The sequence below is a fragment of the Pseudorasbora parva genome, chromosome 5, assembly GCF_024679245.1.
Source record: "Pseudorasbora parva isolate DD20220531a chromosome 5, ASM2467924v1, whole genome shotgun sequence".
In the NCBI taxonomy this organism is placed as follows: Eukaryota; Metazoa; Chordata; class Actinopteri; order Cypriniformes; family Gobionidae; genus Pseudorasbora; species Pseudorasbora parva.
Genome location: NC_090176.1, coordinates 7,060,020 through 7,084,300, shown reverse-complemented (window position 1 = coordinate 7,084,300; position 24,281 = coordinate 7,060,020). Strand labels below are relative to the sequence as shown.

Genomic DNA, 24,281 nt, shown 5'->3' with positions numbered 1-24,281 from the left:
CACAACAGTGTGTCTTATAATTTGATTGGCCAAGAGTACTGATTAGAGCATATCAACATGTTTCAGTGGGACGTTTGGAACTATTATCATTTTCCAAATAACTGGCCAAATTGTGTTGCTTAATAATGAACTTATTGCTTAGAGTCAAATCACAGCCTTGCTGATATTCAGTACAACAGCACTCTTGCTCGTGTGATACTGCTGAGAGAAGAAATGTGGACCTCATAGTCTATTTTGAATTTCTGCACCATTCCCAGCTCCATAAACATCCGCAGAGCTGCAGTGACCATGGCGTCCACATCCAGAGAGAAGTCATCAAATGATAGTTTATCAATGCCCAGTTCACACACCAGAGGGATGTTCGCTGCCTGAGGAAAGAACAATAGAGAGAGAGAGAGAGAGACAAAGAGTGAGTGTCTGTGTGTGTGTGTGTGTGTGTGTGTGTGTGTGTGTGTGTGTGTGTGTGTGTGTGTGTGTGTGTGTGTGTGTGTGTGTGTGTGTGTGTGTGTGTGTGTGTGTGCAGAAAAGAGGGAGAGATGCAGAGTTTGCTCTCACATGCTTTAAAACAGATGCTTTGTGAATGGAGCGAAACTAGTGCCAGAGTTTTCTGTGATTCAAGTGTGAAACTCACAGCCGTGCTAATGAGACACTACACACACATTCACAGTTTGAATGAGGGACTGCTGAGCTGTGTGTGTTGTGATGTCATTAACACATTCTAATTGTGGAAATTTACTACAGTTTTTTACAATCGCTAGGAAACATTCTCAATACTTAGGTCACTTCACACAGTCTCCTAACCAACTTTCATCTTCACAGTTGTTTGTTTCATATTCAAAATGCACTAAAACTATCATCTGTTACATAGTTTATTACAGTACAAAATTATTCCTAAGTTTTGCCTTTTTGAAGGGATGGTAATGAATTGAAAGATTTTGTGTAGGCGTAGCTTTGATGGTATTTTATTTTTTTTTAGATTCAGAATATATTTCAATATGGTATTAGCGTAGAAGTTTTAAAATTACACTCTAAAAAATGCTGGGTTAAAAACAACCATTTCTGGGTTATTTGGTAACCCAGCGCTGGGTAAATATTGGAGAGAACACATGCTGGGTTATTTTTATCCAGCTTGTTGGGTTTTATACATTAACCCATTTTTCTTTTCTTTTTTTGAAAGTGCTGGGTCAGTCAATTTGATATTGAAGGTTTTTCATCTGAAATAATAAAAATGTATTCTAAAATCTCTGTTTCATTTATAGGACAGTTCACATAAAGAGATGCGCGCATGGGCTATTATTACAAAACTCATCCGTCCGCCATACATCCGCACAAAACGTTTTTTGACCAATTCTCAAAGCCGCACCTGCCGGCCATCCCCTGATTGTTTTAAGGTCTATGGGCGATGCAAGGCGCTGGTGACGCGAGCCGCGAGGCTAGAAAGCTCTTGCCTGTTCTAGGAAGGATACTGATCCAGTGCAGCAAAGATATTTAAAGGCTAAAGTCCCTACTAGTATAGCCTATTTCCTATGAATATTGTATCCCAAGAACTCCATCTCCGAAGAGGAGGAGGAGGGAGGAGCAGGAGGAGGAGGAGGAGGAGGAGGAAGAGGAGGGGGGAGGAGGACGAGGAGGACGAGGAGGAGGAGGAGGAAGAGGAGGAGGAGGAGGAGGAAGAGGAGGAGGAAGAGGAGGAGGAGGAGGAGGAGGAAGAGGAGGAGGAGGAGGAGAAGGAGGAGGAAGAGGAGGAGGAGGAGGAAGAGGAGGAGGAGGAGGAGGAGGAGGAGGAAGAGGAGGGGGGAGGAGGACGAGGAGGAAGAGGAGGACGAGGAGGAGGAGGAGGAAGAGGAGGAGGAGGAGGGAGGAGGAGGAGGAAGAGGAGGAGGAAGAGGAGGACGAGGAGGAGGAGGAGGAGGAAGAGGAGGAGGAGGGAGGAGGAGGAGGAGGAGGAGGAGGAGAAGGAGGAGGAAGAGGAGGAGGAAGAGGAGGAGGAGGAGGAAGAGGAGGAGGAGGAAGAGGAGGAGGAGGGAGGAGGAGGAGGAAGAGGAGGAGGAAGAGGAGGAGGAGGAGGAGGAGGAGGAGGAGGAGGAGGAGGAAGAGGAGGAGGAGAAGGAGGAGGAAGAGGAGGAGGAAGAGGAGGAGGAGGAGGAGGAGGAGGAAGAGGAGGAGGAGGAGGAGGAGGAGGAGAAGGAGGAAGAGGAAGAGGAGGAGGAGGAGGAGGAGGAGGAGGAGGAGGAGGAGGAGGAGGAGGAGGAGGAGGAGGAGGAAGAGGAGGGAGGAGGAGGAGGAGGAAGAGGAGGGAGGAGGAGGAGGAGGAGGAGGAGGAGGAGGAGGAGGAGGAAGAGGAGGAAGAGGAGGAGGAGGAGGAGGAGGAAGAGGAGGAGGAGGAGGAAGAGGAGGAGGAGGAGGAGGAGGAAGAGGAGGAGGAGGAGGAGGAGGAAGAGGAGGAGGGTCTAGCTAGCCTCCATTTTGTTTGACAACACTTGGAAAGTTACTCCACCCAGGATCACTTAGAGCACCTTTAAATATGAATATTTTTCTTACACCAGCGCATGGATTCGCTTCAGAAGGCCTTTATTAAACCCCCCGGAGCTGAATCTGCTACTTTTATGATGGATAGATGCACTTTTATGGACTTCAAAACAGAAACAGTCATTCACTGCCATTATAAGACTGGTAAGAGCAGGACATTTTTTAATATAACTCTGATTGTATTCGTCTGAAAGAAGAAAGTCATGCACACCTAGGATGACTTGAGGGGGAGTAAATCATGGGATCATTTTCATTTTTTGGGTGAACTATCCCTTTAATTAAGGAATTTCCCCTCAGGGTAAAAATATTTAAAAAAAAAAAACTCAATAAAATGACCCAGCAGGCTGAACCCAGGATTTGGGTTATAAAAAAACAACCCAGTATTTTTTTTAGAGTGTATGTAGACACGTTGCAAATTGAAGCGATTTGAGGTCTCTTTTGTGTCTTTCATCACACTCGAAAGGTTTAAAGGCATTTGAATGAAGGACAATTTGATCATATAATGTAACACCAAAGGATATCAAGAAAAAATAAATAAACTAATGCTACGTTAATTGCGTTAAAGGCTTTAGTGTATAATATAATTTGGCTTTAAGCAGTTTATTCTTCATTCCCTCTTGGAACAAGCTGATACTTGTTAATGAAGCGATATAAGAGCTCCTGGCAAAATCCAGTTAACACATGACAAAAAATGAGCATTTCACCAGAAAATCAGCACATGATAAATGAGGCATTTCATAAACTCCACAGAGACTATATCAATAATGCACAAACACTGATGAGGTATTGAACAGCTTTGTTCTGAATTATACATTCTGCATAAACAACGAAGTCAGATACTGATATACTGAGGCTAATGTATCTGTTATCGATAAGCTTCTGAAATGTCAGACGGCTATAAAATCCAATCTGTTTGATGCATTGATGTTTACCTTAAACTTATCCACCTCAGTCTTAGAGCATGTGGCATGATATGACAGCACCTATGGAAACACACACACACACACACACACACACACACACAAAACCATAAATGTTTATGCATTTCTATGTTAATAATATTGACATGACAAGATAAAAACTTCACAGAGATGATATAGAGAGCTGAATTGCATTAACTCTGACACTACAACAATTTCACTGATGCGTCCCTCTGATTGGCTGCTGAGATTAGCGTCCATTCATAACATCCTGACAGGTCACAGGTCATGCAATATTTATTATAGTCCGTGATGATCTATTACAAATTAATATACTGAGAGTCCTTATAGATACAGTCAGATATATCACAGAAGCCAACCCTGCATTCCCCTGGAGGATGAGAAGAGCTTCCAGAAGTTAATTAATGCTCACACCCACTCCCTGCTCCGGCTGTAATGTAGTTACACAGATAATAAACACGACGTCCTCACTTCCGCTGCTTCATTTTCACATTGCTCTGTGGTGTCGTGAGGAAAGATGTCACTATGCCTTTCCGTTTGCCTTTAAAGTGTGCGTGTGTTAGAGCAGGATGTGTGAAATGAAATCATCACTCTCTCCTTCTAAACTGATCAGCAATGCTTGTGTTTTTTATTTCCATATTTTATGGGGACTTTCCATAGACGTAATGGTCTTTATGCAGTACAAACTGTGTATTCACTCCCCTTACACTAACCCTACCCATCACACACAACTACAGACATTTTCACATTTTCAAAAGACTCAATCTGTATGATTTATAAGCTGTTTTCCTTATGGGTCCAAAAAATGTCCCCAAAAAGACGAGCATTACTGGTATTAATATGCTTGTGGGGACATTTTGTCCTTATAATGTAGGCTTTACCAGGAACACACAGACAGACACACGCACACACACCACACACACACACACACACACACACACACACACACACACACACACACACACGGACTGACACAACTTTATGAGAATAATAATAAATAGCTGCTAGCAGCAATTATCAGGGTTCAAGCGTTTTAAGGCCTTTAAGCACATGCATACAAAAATATTATATTTTATTTAGCAAGCATATAACCACTTATTACACGGCTCTGTGAAATACTTGATTCTGATTGGTCAATCGCGCATTTCAGCGGTATGTTATTTCCAGATAACACACACCGCTCATCCGGGTACTGGGAGTTATCCTGACCGGTTCTACTTCTGTGCTTAACGCTGGCGCCATCTTGTCACTTAAGCAGCCGTGGGTTACAATGGAAGACTTCAAGGCAGGTTTCCTTTATAAAGTCTTAAATATAGATATTTTTCTTACACAAACGCATCGATTCGAATCAGAAGGCTCTATTAACCCATCGGAGTCGTGTGGAGCACGTTATTTGACGGACAGCTGCATTTTTATGGACTTCAAACACTACAACAACTACTGCTGGGGTTAACGTTAGCCTGGACTTTTTAAATATAACTCAGATTGTATTTGTCTGACAGAAGAATGTCATACACACCTATAATAACTTGAGGGTGAGTAAATCATAGGCTTGGTTTCATTTTGGGTGAACTAACCCTTTCAGCATTCATTTACAACATTTAGCAGCAATAGATAAAGGCTTAAAGCAGCACTAGGCAACTTTTCAACCTTCATAATATATTTTTCAAGACTCTTGTGATGATAAATCGACTTACAATAGGTTGAATGACACGTCTGCCATAGCCTGATGGGGTCTGTATCGTTTTTAATCGTACTTTTAAACTTCGGGTTTCGGGTAGTAACCCGAGAACAAAAAGAACTACAAAATTCGACTGCTTTACGGCATGTACGTCACTTCCACCAACAGACACACTTCCTTACATTCGGACGTGCGAGCCCAACTTTGTTCGTCGGATAATATAGTCATGTCCGAAGCAGCACAGACAAATAAGAAAGAAAAGGTTTTGTTGGAGGAAAGCAATAAGAGGAATCGAAAAAGTGATGTGATTAAAGGCAGGACGAGGATCAACATGTGACCAGCGTTTGCTCGTCGGCGTGAGCTGAAGGAGGCGTGCCCGACCGATGCTGTCCTGCTTGTTACGGTGATTACCTACCACTCAAACACTGAACTGAAGTATCATATAGATTCTGGAAAACGCTAACCAATAGACTACTATAATGACGCTGGCTTGTAAACGTGAGCATCGTGATTATTTGGCGTTTGAAAAAAATAAAACCCATGAAATTATATTCATATGACATGCTGAAACATGCCACTGACTGTCCCTAGGTTCACACGCGCCGCCAGAAGAACACCTGCATGTGAACTCCTCCTGCAGTGTTCAGGGGAACTGTTAGTGCTGCACCGACCCGTGGGACGCTTTTATGAAGTTATTTGGCCCGCCCCGCACCACTGTATATATTTTTACAACCCGCCGCGCACCCGCGACCATTAAATAGACATACGGGGTCCGCGGGTTATGAGACGACCCGTGCATCACTAGTTCAGGGCTATCAGGGTTGTCATGTCAACAAATGCACGCGCGATGGCATCCCCTGTTGTAGGATGACAGAGCTTACGACAGTAGTTGAGGACATTATTTTTTCCAAACTGTAGGGGGACCCCGAGAGCAAAAGTAGCCAGTGGGGCTTTAAAGCAAGTTGGAACTGTTTTTCTTCGCGGAAGCTTTGCGTAAGAGCTAATAAAATATTTAATCTCAAGACAATATTTTGTGTCTAATAATTATTTATTTGAGACTAGTAGCTGTGTAATAAGCGGGATAATGTCCACCCAGCCGGTTTTTATCGCAGAATAAACCCCTTCAGAGTGATGCAAGATCACTCTGTCGGGGGTTTATTCTGTGATAACAACCGGCTGGACATTATCCCTTACTTAAAGGGGGGGTGAAATGCTGTTTCATGCATACTGATCTTTTTACACTGTTAAAGACTTGGAATCCTATACTAAACATAGACAAAGTTTCAAAAGTTAAGGTGGACGTTTGATGGGAGTATTTCTTTGTCAAAAATACTACTTCCGGTTAGTCTTAAGTTTCGGCAAGTTTTTTGAGATCATGCGTCCCCTTTGACGTTAATGGGGCGGAATTTCCTTGTATGGGCCTTACGGACAATTCTACCGGAAGAGCGTGAGAGAGAGAGAGAGGGAGAGAGCGAAAGCAACAGGCTACGCCCATCAAAGCGCTGGCTTGTAGGATGCTGGACAGGTGATGTGCACATAACAATGACATCAAAAAGTGCGTTTTTGGTTGCCAGACCAAGACAGTCCTGTACAGATTCCCCAAAACCCCCTCGTTAAGGCAACAGTGGATGGAATTTGCTTTTCCAGATCAGCAACTGAGTTGCGCGAATGTTTATATCTGTTCGCTGCATTTCGGTGCCGACTGTTTCATAAACAAGGCCCAGCTCGACACAGGATTTTCCCAATCGCCTAATGCTGAAGGATGGAGCAGTCTCAACGTTAGAACCGCGGGCGGTGAGTGAGACTGCTTCAAATGTCTGTGTCTATGCTCATCAAGTAGCCCAAACATGATCACGTATAGTTAATTGATCAATGGAGCATGCGATGTGTAGTGCGTGTACATTTGTTTAGCTGGCCACTATATGTGTAACTTTATGTTTGTGTATTGTAAAAGCACTCCAAACAACAATACACAAAGAGGGGGGAAATATGTTGAACTAAATAAGCACGCTTTCTTCATTCAAATGCGCTACTATTCCGTGTCTTTCTATGTAAACACTAACTTAACCTGTCTACACAAACCACGCGTAAACACACAAACACACACACACACGTGCACAACTGCACTTCCCACATGTACACCTTCAAAGACAAAAATACGACGATATAATTCAAGTATAAATATGTAAATAACACAAGCCGCTAAGCATATTATATAGTTAGTGTATAACTTGTACCACATAGAGACGTCCTGCTCTAGTCGTTTTTGCTGCTGCTCCTGTTCAACTGCAGCCTCTGGGTCTGATTCCGGATCATAGATGTATGGCTGTATCTGATTAAAAGCCATATTTTTATTTTGTTAAAAATAAGAATGAAAGTTTGTTAAGAATAAAGTTTTTTTCCCGCTGTTAGGGATGACACAGCTTTACGACGCACTCGACTCAACACACAGCGCGCTGCTGCACACGTCATTATTTAGCTCCGCTCACACGACACGCCCCCACCCGCTCGGCTTTTTTCGGAAAGACTCGGAACAGCGCATCTTTCTTATATAATTATAAAAAAAATAAAGACTTTTCGGAGATATGCAGGATGCAATGCTACTCTATAGGTACTCAAGATTGACATGACACTGACTGAAACTGAGTGTTTCACCCCCCCTTTAAATCATAAAAGGAAAAGCCAATACAGCGGATACAGGAAATGTATGGTTTTTGAAAGCTTTTTAACAGTTTTAGCACCACCTATGGTCCGATCTCCTAAAAGTTTGTAGGCTTGTTTAGGATCATATGTTGCATGTGTTCACCAATTTTCGTAAAATTTTGTGAAAGAGTGTCTATTTAAGAGTTATAAGCTTTTGGCCACAGACCAGATGAGTATTATGACTGTAAACACACATCATATGAGTTTGAAAGCGGTCGATTGAGGCTTTGAAGGGGGGGTTATTCCTGTGTCCCACTGCATCATTCTTTTATTAAATGCATTGTTAGATTAAAGGGTCATATTCTGCTCTTTCATAGCATTTTAAGTCCACTTATATTTCAGTGAATGTTTCTTGTAGCAACACAGTGATAATTTGGTTTGAATTGATCATTTTCCGCCCACTCACTGAACAGGCTGTTTGTGAGTGTGACATCAACATTATAAAGATAGATACATTTCAATAAATATTCTGAATGAACTGGAAGATTTGCGTAGCGAGCATCACAGTAACTCTACATAGTCGGTTAGACTCATATTTCAAAAATCCAGTTTTCCATTAAATGATCCCTTTAATAGAGAAGACTGCAGTGTGAGTGTCAAACCTACTCTGAGTCATGAGTGAACACAGCTCCTCCGGCTCCTGCATTAAGCTCCGCCTCTAACAGGAACTAGGTCAATATTCCACCAATCACACGCTCACATCTTTGCTCATGTTGAATCATGTTTCTAATCTAACAATCCACCAGTTAAAAATGCTGCAACTAATCAGCCACCACTTCAGAAAAATCCTACCAATTACAGTTAAGTGTGTGTCTGTGTGTGTTTTGGAGAGACATACATCCAAAGCGACAGACTGTTTGGCCCAGGACTTCTTCACTTGGTCATACATAATGGTATTATTGATTCCCAGTCCACAGAATATCACGAATGCCTAAGGAGAGAAAAAGAGATTATGTAGTTACACGTAAGTCCTCAACAACCGATTTAAACCTCTGAACGTGAGTTTTAAACCTTTGTTTAAGAGTGTTTGTGTGAATCAGAGTTATTATAGTAACAGTTTAAGTTAAAATTAAGTTACAAAATGATATGTAATACAAATGCTTTACTGATGCCGGTGATCAATTTAAGAAGTTACACATTTTACACATATTATAATAAAATAATAAAAATACACCTGTATATTGTATTTTGTCTGTAATTTATCAAAAAATGATTTCTGGTTCTTAAATCTTATTGGCTGAGAGCCTTTTCCAGCCGTGGATAATCTCCCAGTATCAACACTGGAGCCGTTTCACAGATTGAATCACACACTCTTGGTGATTGTCATGGTGAGTTCTTTTAAATGAGAATGTATAGTTAGTTAGACCTTAAATATGTGACTCTTATATAAACATAACACCTATTTTATGATTTGTTTAGATGCTTTCGCAGATGTGAGCTCCAGGCTGTCAGCGGCCGTTCAGCGCTCATGTACCCGCAGAGAACAGCTTCATCTTGGCCAGTAATATAGGGAATTTGCTGCTGTCTCTTATGTAGATAGTGCTTAAACATGAGATATAATTAATGTGGGGTATATCAAAAGGGCAATCTTTGGTCTTATTAATCAATTACTTAAAAGCAAAGTTAAAGGGTTAGTTCACCCAAAATGAAATCATTAATTCCTCTCCCTCATGTCGTTCCAGACCCGTAAGACCTCCGTTCATCTTCAGAACGCAAATTAAGATCTCACTACCGTGGTTCTGCAATCATTTTATGAAGCGACAAGAGTAGTTTTTGTGCACAAAAAATGAAATAATGACTGTGTGATGAGTGAGTGATGGCCGATTTCAAACACTGCTTCCCAAAGCTTCGGAGTGTTATGAAGCTGCGTATCGAGTCAGTGATTCAATACGCTGATTCATAGCACTCCGAAGCTTTAGGAAGCAGTGTTTTGAAATTGGCCATCACTATATAAGTTATTTTGTTTTGTTTTGTGCACAAAAACTATCCTTGCCGCTTTATAAAATGATTGTAGAGCCGCTGTAGTGAGATGGGCTTTATAACGACATCTTTAGTGCCTTTATGGGTCTTGAGAGAGGAAATGACATTGGTGTCAATGAAGGCCTTTCTGAGCCATCGGATTTCAACACTAATATCTTCATCTGTGTGTGAAGATGAACGGAGGTCTGACGGATGACATGAGGGTGAGTTATTAATGTCAGAATTTTCCTTTTCGGGTGAACTAACCCTTTAAGTTTCATAACTTTATATTTCGGCTATATTTATCTTGATTCCTGTACTAGAGCATTTGACTGAATTGTTTGTTTGTGTTTATTTCCTTTTTTTTTTTAATAATTGCTATTTAAATATTGTATAAACACAATATCACACTCGTAGCCATGCGATATGGCTGTATATCAGCACAGATATGATTACCTATAACAGACATATCGCACAGCTACTCGTGTGATATCATATATATATATATATATATATATATATATATATATATATATATATATATATATATATATATATATATATATATATATATCACACGAGAAGCATGATATATAATATCACATGAGTAGATATATATACATACAAACCCGATTCCAAAAAAAGTTGGGACACTGTACAAATTGTGAATAAAAACAGAATGCAATGATGTGGAAGTTTCGAATTTCAATATTTTATTCAGAATACAACACAGATGACATATCAAATGTTTAAACTGAAAAAAATTATAATTTTAAGAGAAAAAAAAGTTGATTTTACATTTCATGGCATCAACACATCTCAGAAAAGTTGGGACAGGGCCATGTTTACCCCTGTGTGGCATCCCCTCTTCTTTTTATATCAGTCTGCAAACGTCTGGGGACTGAGGAGACCAGTTGCTCAAGTTTAGGAATAGGAATGTTGTCCCATTCTTGTCTAATACAGGCTTCTAGTTGCTCAACTGTCTTAGGTCTTCTTTGTCGCATCTTCCTCTTTATGATGCACCAAATGTTTTCTATGGGTGAAAGATCTGGACTGCAGGCTGGCCATTTCAGTGCCGGATCCTTCTTCTACACAGCCATGATGTTGTAATTGATGCAGTATGTGGTCTGGCATTGTCATGTTGGAAAATGCAAGGTCTTCCCTGAAAGAGACGACGTCTGGATGGAGCAGATGTTCTTCTAGAACTTGTATATACCTTTCAGCATTGATGGTGCCTTTCCAGATGTGTAAGCTGCCCATGCCACACACACTCATGAACCCCATACCATCAGAGATGCAGCTTCTGAACTGAGCGCCGATAACAACTTGGGTTGTCCTTGTCCTCTTTAGTCCGGATGACATGGCGTCCCAGTTTTCCAAAAAGAACTTCAAATTTTAATTTGTCTGACCCCAGATCAGTTTTCCACTTTGCCACGGTCCATTTTAAATGAGCCTTGGCCCAGAGAAACGCCTGCGCTTCTGGATCATGTTTAGAAATGGCTTCTTTTTTGACCTGTAGAGTTTTAGTCTGCAACGGCGAAAGGCACGGTGGATTGTGTTCACCAATGTTTTCTGGAAGTATCCTGAGCCCATGTTGTGATCTCCATTACATTATCATTCCTGTATGTGATGCAGTGCCGTCTAAGGGCTGAAGATCACGGGCATCCAGTTTGGTTTTCCAGCCTTGACCCTTACGCACAGAGATTGTTCCAGATTCTCTGAATCTTTGGATGATATTATGCACTGTAGATGATGATAACTTCAATCTTTGTGCATTTTTTCTGTGAGAAACTCCTTTCTGATATTGCTCCACTATTTTTCGCCGCAGCATTGGGGGAATTGGTGATCCTCTGCCCATCTTGACTTCTGAGAGACACTGCCACTCTGAGAGGCTCTTTTTATACCCAATCATGTTGCCAAAAGACCTAATAAGTTGCAAATTGGTCCTCCAGCTTTTCCTTATATGTACATTTAACTTTTCCCGGGCTCTTATTGCTACCTATCCCAACTTATTTTGGAATATGTAGCTCTCATGAAATCCAAAATGAGCCAATATTTGGCATGACATTTTAAAAATGTCTCACTTACAACATTTGATATGTTATCTATATTCTTTTGTGAATAAAATATAAGTTTATGAGATTTTTAAATTATTGCATTCCTTTTTATTCAAAAATTTTTATTCAAACTTTTTTGGAATCGGGTTTGAAATATGCATTTTACTATTACATATAATATTTTGTTATTAAAGGCTTAAACATTGTATTATTTCCAAAACATTCATGTTTAAGCCCTAACTGTATTCAAATATTATAATTTATACAATAATCTTTGTAATTAATATTAGTTTATGCCCAATTTTCTATATTATAAGATAAAATAATATGTGAAAAAAGAAAAACAGGAAATCACACACTGCTCTTGACTGAATAACTGTAGTAGCTTTAAAAAGAACACATTTCCAACTTGAATGCTCTGGTGAGGAGATAAACATGACGGACAGTGTACCGCTCTCTGAGGGCGGGGTCTAAACTAATAGGGTGTAGTCTGTCAGCAGTCCGTGTGGGCGGAGGCAACATCCTAGGCATATGTGATGTCACGAAAGCTAGACTCTGCAAACGGCTTGTTCTGAGACAATTCTTATGATTTATGGGGATTAAAAAAAGGGTTGAGTGGATTTTTACCATTATAATGTGTTTGTTATCGTGCTGCAGGACCAGCATACAGCGAACACTGAACATCTTTCACTTGACTGCAAGGGTCTAAGAGCGATTTGAGAGAATTATGGCTTATGTGTATGCTCCAAATAAACTCATGATAGAAGCACAGAGTACACAAGCATTCATAAAAAGATCTCACAGATGATTTATGCCATACCTCAAACAGCCTCTGATCTGCATCATCAAACGGTTTCCCATCCAACCTGTTCAAGACCTGAGCTACACCTGCAACACACACACACATGAAGACTGTTTTTTATGACCCATATGAGGTTCTTTAAAGCACAGTAATGCTGTGCTGGTATCAGGAATATCTTCCTCGCTGCACTTCCAATCTCTCTCTCTCTCTCTCTCTCTCTCTCTCTCTCTCTCTCTCTCTCTCTCTCTCTCTCTCTCTCTCTCTCTCTCTCTCTCTCTCTCTCTCTCTCTCTCTCTCTCTCTCTCTCTCTCTCTCTCTCTCTACCTGGCTAATTAAACAGTATGCTGTGTTTTAGTATGTACTTAGAATGATTGTTCCTTTAAGTGCAAGCCCTCCCCCTGTTCACACACCTAACTCCTCTCTCCATCCTCACCGTCTCATTACAGTCAATCATAAACGTAGAGCTTGCATTGGACCGGCTCTACCATGACACTGCTCATAATTTCAACATTTATATATACATGGAGAAGCCCATTCGCCTGAAAGCCCGCTGATATGTACCCGCACACACACACACACACACACACACACACACACACACACACACACACACACACACACACACACACACACACACACACACACACACACACACACACAGGCTCACACACACACACACACACACCACACACACACACACACACACACACACACACACACACACACACACACACACACACACACACACACACACACACACACACACACACATATGGAAATATGAAATGTTAGTCTTTTCTTCCTTATTGTGACATATATCTGAGTAAAACGGCTTCTGGAACAAGAACAAATGTAAGGTGGGGCTTGATTTTGTCCATGGAGAATTGATTGGATGGTTGCATGGTTGTTGCTTCCTATTGGATCTCATGTGAGACATGTACCCTGCCCTCGTCATCAAAGAAGAGATGTCGCTGCCAGAGTTTTTTGCTTAAAGATTATGAGGCACATTCATTAAAAAAAAATTATATGCATGGATGAATATATCATAAAAAAACACTGGTGAATTTAAAAAGCAGCATGCTGATATAACTTCTCGTTCATTGGACATTGTAGAAATAGAGGCCGAGCGCATTTTGGGATACATTATTTCATGTGTACTTTGTTTGTGTAGTGCACATGTTTGTAGTAGGTCATATTTCACCCATACAGACAATTTGCAGTATACACTGCTGTGGAAGAAGGGGTGTAGTTTGGCAGCCACTGCAGGTGGAGAGAGCAAGTGCAGGGGAATTGAATGGTAAGGAAAATGCCTCTGGATAATGAGAACTAACAGGTGTTTGACCTTTGCCGTGAATCGGTAGATGTGTGAAAAGGAGCGGCGTGAGTGCAGAGAAGCGGATGCCTGGGGAGTGTGCTGTGCACGTGGAAGCCGTGTTAAAGAAGTGTTTCGGGTACAGAAATCTGAGTTGCAGTTGAAAAGCCCTCGTGCTATATTTTTGTTTGCTTAACTGAAGTGTATGAATAAATTGTGTGTGGTGCACAGCCATTCTTTGACCTCTGTCTCCTTCATTCCCACCACAACAAGTTTAAGCTTTGCCACACTGGTGCCGAATGGAGCACACATGGAGCAAAACCTCATGGATGATTTCAAGAAAGCCATCTTGCAACAGGTGGGCCGTATTCCCGAGCAACATTGGCAGAGCTCCAGACAAGGCTGCCACCTATTTTGCCTTTGCTCAGCAGCCCTGCAAAGCTTGCCACCAGTGGAGTCGGTGGTATTGGAGCAATTTACCCTTCAATTCCCAAAACGAATGGCAGAATGGGTCTAGTGCCACCGGCCAACGTCACTGCAGGACATCATCCAGTAAGCATAGGACCATTTGGCAGCATATTTTGGGGCAGTGAGCATCTCTCTCCCTCTCTGCCTATCCTTGCTCCTAGGAGCGTATCCAGTTCCCATCCCGCAGGTGCGACAGGATGCGTCAGGGCCGATGGGATAACACAAAGTCACCACCACCTGCCTCCATGACAAGGCCCCACATCATCTAATGTAACCTTCCTACCTCTCATCTCATCTGAGAGAGGACGTTCCCGGTGCCTCTGGTGCGGAGGGGAAGCCGGTCCATGCCGCAGGGAGCCTGGACATTTTCAGGATCAGTGCACCTCAATGGAGGTGGATATGCAGATCCGGGTCCCCGAGTGCCCGCAAAGTGCCCCTGATCGAGCTGGAAGTTATCAGATAGGTATCAGGGGAAATACCCATCAGGCTTTGGTGGAATTGGGTTGTAACCAAACCTCTATGCATCAATGTCTGACGCAACCAGGGCCATGGGATATGAGCCGTGTGGTGAGGGTGCAGTGTGTGCACGGGGATGTTCAGAAATATGCTGTTGCGTCATCACAATAGCTAGTAAGCATAGAATAGAGGTGGCGGTTAATCCCCCCATCAGCCACCCTATAATTTTGGGAAGAATTGGCCATTATTTTTGGATTATCTGAGGGGCATTTGCAAGGTTGGCCCCTGCGAATCGAGAGCCGACCGGGACGAGCGAAGAGCTGGGGCTGGCCATTGGCCAGGTATTCGCAGATATGTTCGCTGGTGCTTTGTGGCATGTCCTTTTATACTTGACAGTGTATTTGACAAAAGGTATTGGCTAACACCCTTAACACCAATGTCCAGTGAGAAAATGGCTCTTTCCACCGTTTGGTTTACACCAATTTGTTACACTTCCATTGGGGTTGTTCGGGGCTAAGAGCGGTCCTGAGGAAACTGCGCACACTGTGGCTCATGGTAAACCCAAAGAAGTGTGCAATTGGACAGGTGGTAGTACGGTACCTGGGGGTCATGGGCAGGTGTGGCCCCAAATTGACAATTTACAAAACCGCAGCAATTGCAAGCTACCCAGAAACCGAAAAGAGGGTGAGACAGTTTTTGAAGCTGGCTGGCTATTACAGGCGGTTTATTACTATTAGGATGTCATCAGCACACTGACTGATCTTACTAGAAAGGGGGCTTCAGACCGGGTCCAGTGGACAGAGCAGTCAACAGTCCTTTACCCAAGTGAAGGTTGCACTATATGGTGGACCAGTATTGCATTCCCCTAAATTTACTCTCCCTTTTGTCTTGCATGCTACAAAAATAGTGTTATCCTGTGTGCCATTCTGAACATATCCGAAGATTTCATAAAGGCTATATATACAGCATATTATAGATATAAAATATTTCATTTGTGGACTGAAGTTTCACAGACCAGAGATTTAGATGATTTCTCTCCTCATAGTGCTGAAATTTCTCACACTGGCTTCAGACACGATTTGCAAGAAAGGAAAACTGGCTCTGAATCTAAGGCAGAGATGAAGGAAGCGAGAGAAGAATCTTTTGAATGAAGACATCCTTGACTCTTTCTTCAACTGGCTGTTTGTGCTCATAATGACTTTCGCTCCCTGGCAGAGACTTCCCACACACACACACACACACACATCCACCCACGCACACACACTGCACTCTGCAGCAGCACACACATACGCTAATCTGACACACAGATATACATTTAAACAGACATTATCATACATACACATGTTTGTCCTCCATTTACTCACACACAATGAAGTACAACACAGCAGAGCAGGGAACATCAGTACATACTCTATGTAGTCAAACAACAGCGGTCCATTGGATAACTTACCTATGATTTGGTGGTTACTGTTCCAGATAGGGACACACAGGACAGATCTAATATGGAAGCCAGACAACTGATCTGCCTGAAAACAAACACTTGTCATCACATCAAAAAACAAATGATCTGACTATAAGCTTGTGAGGAGAAGCGAGCAGAAATATGAGATTGTCTGAAGACATGGTGTTATATAACATTGTGCTGCTGGCATTTAGAAGACACACAAGAGCCGACAGAGGTCCAAGGTCTCATGCAGAGCAGAGGTATCTCTCAACTTTAATCAGGCTCTTTAAAAGGAATATTCTGGGTTAAAAACAACTGTAGCAGCTGTGATCTGCTTTCCATTACCACAGAATACAATTTCAACTGGTCCCTTAATATTACAGGGTAAAATTACATCTACAACAATGCAACAATATATAACATTTAAAACGAGACAAGCCTTTATATTATGTTACAATTCTGCTATGCTCTTTAGATTCCCGGGTCAAATTGCCCTTAATTGGATTCAATAAACTTCACCAAAAATCACACTATGAAAAACAACAACAACTAAAAACAACCAACTTTGCTTCTCAAACATTAAAATAAACAAGTGAGAATGGAATTTTAAAACTATAACAACTTTGTTTCTATTTAAGATATGTTCGTCACAAAATGTAAATATTTGTAACGGATCACTGAGAAAAGGAGCTGAGAGAGAATCCATTTGCACGCACACCTTTAATTCCAAGACTCCTCAGAAAAGTACAGGGACATCAGAATTAGAAAACAAACACGATCCATACCAAAGAACAGTAAACGCAGGTCAGAACATCCAGACTTACAATTAACGACTCGCAAACATTACATGAAAACCAAGACCTTAAATACACAACACAATGAGTAGATAGACTGCAGGTGTGTACAATGAAGGTAACCATAACAACTGATATGACAACAAGGAGAGACAGAAACCAAACAGGAAGAGAACATAGAAACATTGAAAACAGAAGGCACTTCAACATAAAAGTCCATACTAAACAAAAGACCCAGAGCTGGGATCGTGACATAACCTCCCCTCAATGGAGCGGCTACCAGACGCTCCTAAAATGTCCAGGAGGGAGGTGGAGCGGAGGCAGGCCCAGGGGCAGGATGGACCAGGGCGGGACGGGAGGGACAGACCAGGGTGGGACGGGAGGGACGCAGAATTTGGGAGGCCAGGGCAGTGTGGAAACAGCACAGGTCCTGGGCGGTGCGGGCAGAGAAAGGTGCCTGGGCAACGCGTCCGGGATGGCAGCAACCGCCATGGCGATCTCTGAGATTGAAATCAGAGCAGAGACCACCGGAGCAGAAACCACTGGACTCAGGACCACTGGACTCGGGACCACCGGAGCAGAGACCACTGGAGCAGAGACCACCGGACTCAGGACCACCGGAGCAGAGACCACCGGAGCAGAGACCACTGGACCCGAGACCACCGGAGCAGAGACCACTGGACTCGGGACCACCGGAGCAGAGACCACCGGAGCAGGGTCCACCGGAGCAGAGACCACTGGACTCAGGACCACCGGAACAGAGACCACCAGAGCAGAGACCACCGGACTCAGGACCACCGGAGCAGAGACCACCGGAGCAGAGACCACCGGAGCAGAGACCACCGGAGCAGAGACCACCGGAGCAGAGACCACCGGAGCAGAGACCACCGGAGCAGAGACCACCGGAGCAGAGACCACCGGAGCAGAGACCACTGGACTCGGGACCACCGGAGCAGAGACCACTGGACTCGGGACCACCGGAGCAGAGACCACTGGACTCGGGACCACCGGAGCAGGGACCACCGGAGCAGGGACCACCAGAGCAGGGACCTGGACGGAGGCTAGGACGGGACTAATCTCTGGACTGTCGGGTACTGCGGGAGTGCCGCGTTCCTCCACAGCCCCCACAGTATATGTAGAGCCACTCAGCCACAATGCGATTCCCACATATTCCTCCAACGTCCAATTAGGTTGATGCCAGGGCATGAGCAACTTGAGTGGCTCAGATAGTCCTCCTCGAAAAAAAATCATTAGGCACTGTGAGTCCAATCCAGACAACTGTGCCACTTCATACCACTCCCTAACGTGATCCTCTATCCTCCGATCTCCTTGACGGAGGCTGAAAACTAGTGCGACTGGATTCATGTTTGGCGAGTCGTTCTGTAACGGATCACTGAGAAAAGGAGCTGAGAGAGAATCCATTTGCACGCACACCTTTAATTCCAAGACTCCTCAGAAAAGTACAGGGACATCAGAATTAGAAAACAAACACGATCCATACCAAAGAACAGTAAACGCAGGTCAGAACATCCAGACTTACAATTAACGACTCGCAAACATTACATGAAAACCAAGACCTTAAATACACAACACAATGAGTAGATAGACTGCAGGTGTGTACAATGAAGGTAACCATAACAACTGATATGACAACAAGGAGAGACAGAAACCAAACAGGAAGAGAACATAGAAACATTGAAAACAGAAGGCACTTCAACATAAAAGTCCATACTAAACAAAAGACCCAGAGCTGGGATCGTGACAATATTATAAACAGTACTTAAATTGTTTTTCTTTTTCTTTTGAATTTATTATTATTATTGTTATATTCACGTTAGCTAAGATCATGGGATCGAGTTACAGCAAAATTCACATACAAACAGTTTATCATATAATTGATAAAAATTTATACCTTCAAGACAGCGTAATTTCTTCATATAAAAGCATTAGCCAGATGCATGAATTTCTTCTTTTATTGGTCTGTGTAACCATGAATTTTTCTATTTTCGCTATGAGCATTTCATTTTCACTAACAGCATGATAGTAAAATACATTTTGTGTGCACATTTTTCAGTGAATAATCTGAATAAGTTTAATTTGGTTAAATCTTGACCCTTATTCTATTTTTACAATCATGTCGTCTCTGTTGGAAATGCCTGAAATCTGATCAATTTGTAAAGTATGGCGGACCACAAGTGTCATTAAAAAATAAAATGTGAAATGTGAAAGTCACAAAGCCACAAAGGCAATACAAAGAACTACAAAGAACATTAAAGGTGCACTATGCAGCTTTCCGTCCACTGGAGGGCGCCTATTCAAAACAAATGCGTAGTTTGATTACGCAAAGTGTGAGCGCAGCATCTTGGGACATGTGGTCTTCTCATCACAGCCGGTGGAAAATAGGACTCGGGCAGAAATCACGTTCATGCATGCGGTCATTAACGTTACTGTAGTGTGAAGCAGAGCAGGACCGAGTGTTATGGAGCTGAGCACAGCTGCTGGAGCGATTGTTAAACAAATACATGCCTCGCGAATACCGGGACTTTTATTATGACGGGACAGGACACAGTCGCCGGACGCCTGCACAGATCCGCTCTTCCGGTTATGATTATGAGGTAATGCAGCTCTGTTTATCATATTAGATACATTTAAGTGTGTTTAAAACGATGTTATGACTTTACGCCGTGCGTTCACTTGTTCACACTGCTAAGAGTAAAGCGCTCCTGCCAAATAAAAGCCGAAACCGAGGGTAGCCCAGATATGACACGATCGACAGGCGACTCCCTCAAACGCTACGCTGAAACGTCCCGGTCCTTAGTTAAAATAGCAATTTTCTCACAATTTACAAATAGTTGGAAACTTCTGGGATATTGTAGGTATTCAACTGAACAAAATATATAACACCGGCCTAGTGGTTTTTGGATATTTTACTGCAAAAATACTGCATAGTGCACCTTTAACTAATGAATGGCCAATTTCAAAATAAGAAATATGAAATAAAGCTCAGGATCCTGACACACTCATAGTCCTCATTAGTTAAATACTGTTTACATGGAGCAACTGCATCATTAGCACATAAACACAAGTTCATTCACCCAGAATTTACAGATCACTTAATACAATTTTTACTGAATAATTCATGTAAGTGCTTTAAAAAACAAATTGCATGTCTGCTTTTAAATCCTCTGGTACACTAGTCCCATTAACTTCCACTGCAAAAACAGAGGGACATGTAAAAGTTTTTTTTTAAAACCCAGAATACTCATTTAATGGGAAGCCAAACATCAGCCATGCTTATATTATGTAATGGGCTTTATTCATTTATATATTGCTGTTTAGAGATCTTACTTCAGCGTCGAAGCGTGGATCTTGGTAGGCATCACTGATATTCACAGGAAGCCCAGTGGAGGCAACCAGCTCTGCAATGCTGTTATTAATCAGCCAATCAGAATAGGACGATTTGTCCAAGCTGTCCTTGAAGCTGTGGACAAGACAAAGAGGAAATGATGCGTGCTGTAACCCAAGACAACTATCACTTTTGCTATCGCTCATACTTGGGCTTACATTTAAACCCTACACCCTCCATATTCAACTTTTGTGCAATTCATCCAGCACTGTTTGTGCTTTGGACTTGGAAAGATATCTCTAAAAAGCTATAAGCTATAAAGCTTAAAGGGTAAGTTCACCCAAAAATGAAAATGATTTCATGAATTACTCACCCTCATGTCGTCGGACACCCGTAAGACCTTCGTTCATCTTCAGAACACAAATGAAGATATTTTTGTTGAAAGCTGAGAAAGGCTTCAGAAAGGCCTCCATTGGCTTTCAGTACATTCCCACTCACAAGACCCATAAAGGCACTAAACACATCGACACAAAGCCCATCTCACTACAGTGGCTGTACAATCATTTTACCAAGCGACGAGAATAGTTTTTGTGCGCAAAAAAAATCTAAATAATGACTTTATCCGCCAAGATATTGTCTTCCGTGTAGGTCTCGGTTGTGAGCTCAGGCGATAGCGGCGCTCCTCCTCTTCCAGGTCATGTATTGAACGGCGGAGCTGCGTCATATTCTCGCGCATGCGTCGAGTTCAGGTCAATAACTTGGTGGATAAAGTCGTTATTTGGATTTTTTTGCGCACAAAAACTATTCTCTTCGCTTGGTAAAATGATTGTACAGCCACTGTAGTGAGATGGACTTTGTGTCGATGTGTTTAGTGCCTTTCTTGGTCTTGTGAGTGGGAATGTCCTGAATGCCAATGGAGGCCTTTCTGAAGCCTTTCTCAGCTTTCAACAATAATATCTTCATTTGTGTTCTGAAGATGAACGAAGGTCTTACGGGTGTCCAACGACATGAGGGGGAGTAATTAATGAAATAATTTTCATTTTTGGGTGAACTTACCCTTTAAGAAAAAAATAAAATAAAACAGGGATTTAAAATGCAGGTAAATTCAGGATAATTTATACATTTTCCCAGTCATCTCAATGGCGATTTATCTGAATTTACCCATACTTTATGCAAAACTTTTAATTTGGTGTTATTACAAAGCAGAGTTTTTTGAAAATGTACTTAAAAGAAATAGTCATGAAATGCACTCTCTTCAAGTACACTTAAGTGGCCATTTATTTAATGTAAATAGAGAAAAGTTGCTCCGCTACAGACGCGTGTCTGCTGTGGGAGTGGCAGAGGTTAGTTGCTCACAACAAGAAACGAGAAAGATTGACATGGAGCTGCTTAATCTCCAACCTCCGGAAATCACCCGTTTTAAACTAACACCAAACTCAGGAGAGTCTGCTAGCAAAACGAGAATGAGACAGGCTCGTAATAAAACAAGAATCAACATCCGCTAGGCTTTAGGAGATGGCGTGAGCTGGGGGATTTGAAATGTTGTAAAAACAATGCAGAGATAATGGTGTTTTTATTACTCAACAGGTGAGTAAGGTGTTTTATTGAACAGATAAATTGCCATGTGTATCTCTCTAACAGAGTTCATTGTAAAGCATTATCTATTGTAAAGAATAATTTGATTATCGTTGTTGTAGCTGTGCTGAAATTTATTTTTAAGGAAGTAGCTTGTCTATTACTGTGTAAAGCTACAGTAACCTCTTTAGCTAGTCAGTTTAAAATCCTTTCCATCTAAACTGGTTATCTCCTAAGCATTGAAGGTTTTACGAGCAGTAGGAGAACTACATTCATCCGCAGTCACACAGAGCCGAAGCACAACCAAATCAACAAGATTTTGTCTCAAACAAAAAGCAAAAAAGGCTGCAGATCTCATCTGGGCCTCATTATTGTCACGTAAACAGCTGTCACTTAAATTACACAAACGTAGGATGGGTCGGACCCAAAATTACAATGTTAAAACAGACCTACTGGGACAAAGGGGTGAAATTAAATGCAAATTCGGACTGAAAAAAAATCGAACAAAGTGTGAAGAGAGCCTTGCATGACGAGCTGGAGGAGCTGACGGATGCTGAGGTCCACAGGGCAGCTGCTGCTCGCAATGCCATTCCCTCTTCAGTAATTTCCAGCTAACTAACTTTTCTCTGCATTTTAATAAGGCTCTATGGAGCCTGCAACGGCAATGAGAAGTTAACATTCAGACTCTCATAAACGCCCACGTGCAGCAGAGACACAGTCCTGATGTAGCCTCTCTCTCTCTTTTAATCTCTCTCACGTGGTACATTTCAGGCTCTTGTGCTTTAGGCTGAGAGAGTCTGATCAAACATCTTCTCTCATACTCTCGATCACACCCCAAAGATCACACATGATTAATGGCACTGCGATCTGCTGTCTGAGGAAATGCCAGAATCAAAGGGATGAATGAGAGCGTGTGAATGTGTGTAAGTGAGATCTGCACGTGTGCGTCTGGGTGAGCGGCGGAGATGCATCTCTCTCCCGTTTGGCCTCGAGCTGTTTCAAAGCATGGCAGAGGACAAATCATCCTTACATAATGGCTCCGGCTGTACCTTTAGAGAAGCCAACACAGAGGATGAAATCACTAAATAGCACACATAAAATCCCCTCTGGATGATAGTCATGTATAATACTGATGCTATATAATTTCACAGCAGTGTGATTTTTTGGTGTACATTTTTTCAGTCTGGATATAATCATCTTCTGTTTCTAAATAATATTTTACAAGTGAATCTGTTCATGTAATCCTTAAGTAAAACTAAGGGATGTGTACCATTGAAATCTAGGTTTACACTTTAGCAACAATTTTAAAAGAGCGCTTATTATGCAAATTATATATTTTAAAAGAATATACTTCAGGTCAAACTGACTGTACTGTTTTATTGGGACACTTAAATGCATGTTCATTGCAATTAAATGAAAATGCATTTTAGTTTGAATGTATTAAAGGCAATTAGCTGAACATTAGAGCTTTTTTGAGGTATCAGACTCAATAGAGAGATAGATGCATAACAACACAACACTTTATTGAATAGAGTCCAAAGAAGTTGAGTATAGACAACGAATGATGAGCAGTGCAAGTCTACCTTGTCGTAGACCAGAAAATGAGTTTGCGGCATAGCCTCTTTAAAGCTACACTGTGTGATATTTTCCCCCATCTAGTGGTGTAAAGGTATATGACCATCCAGTGAATAATAGTTTCTGCTCCTCTCAATTTCGATTTCGTTTCAACTCCTACGGTGGCCGATTTAGTCACGGCTTCCAGTTCGACCTCTTCGGTGAGTGTTGCTTCAACTCAAGTGATGAGGTAATTTTTGAAAACTATAATAATTTGCAGTTATTTAATTTACCAAATGATCTATGATCAAATTAATCTATGTAAAATGAATAATAGTTTTACGTTTTTGTTATTTTTAACCAGTTCATTGCTAACATCAGCTATCAGGTTCCCAGACGAATGCAAGCTAATCTTAGTAAAGTAACTTTTATCAGTGCTATCATTATTCTGTAGCCTATATTGTACGACATCACTAGCGTAAGGCAAACAAATTATAATGCAATTAAAATATTAATCTTATGTTAAAATGTTATCCGTCATAGAACACGGATTTATGTTATAAGGTAAACAATACTTTTTCATCATTGACGCGAGGAAAACTATCATAGACGTCGTTCTAGTGTTATGCTCAGCACACCATGATATAATTAGCCAAGCAA

General features: G+C 41.8%; 1 protein-coding gene across 2 annotated transcripts in view; it reads right to left on the bottom strand.

The window, feature by feature from the left end:
- pde11a (phosphodiesterase 11a) overlaps positions 1–24,281 on the bottom strand; it is a 136,876-nt gene that overhangs the window by 21,937 nt on the left and 90,658 nt on the right. For both annotated transcript variants that reach the window (XM_067443128.1, XM_067443127.1), the window contains exons 6-11: positions 20,495–20,627; positions 16,359–16,434; positions 12,691–12,758; positions 8,693–8,785; positions 3,462–3,512; positions 222–368 (exon numbers count right to left, since the gene is read on the bottom strand). In XM_067443128.1, coding sequence (XP_067299229.1) covers positions 222–368; positions 3,462–3,512; positions 8,693–8,785; positions 12,691–12,758; positions 16,359–16,434; positions 20,495–20,627 — 568 coding nt within the window. The remainder of the gene's footprint in view (positions 1–221; positions 369–3,461; positions 3,513–8,692; positions 8,786–12,690; positions 12,759–16,358; positions 16,435–20,494; positions 20,628–24,281) is intronic.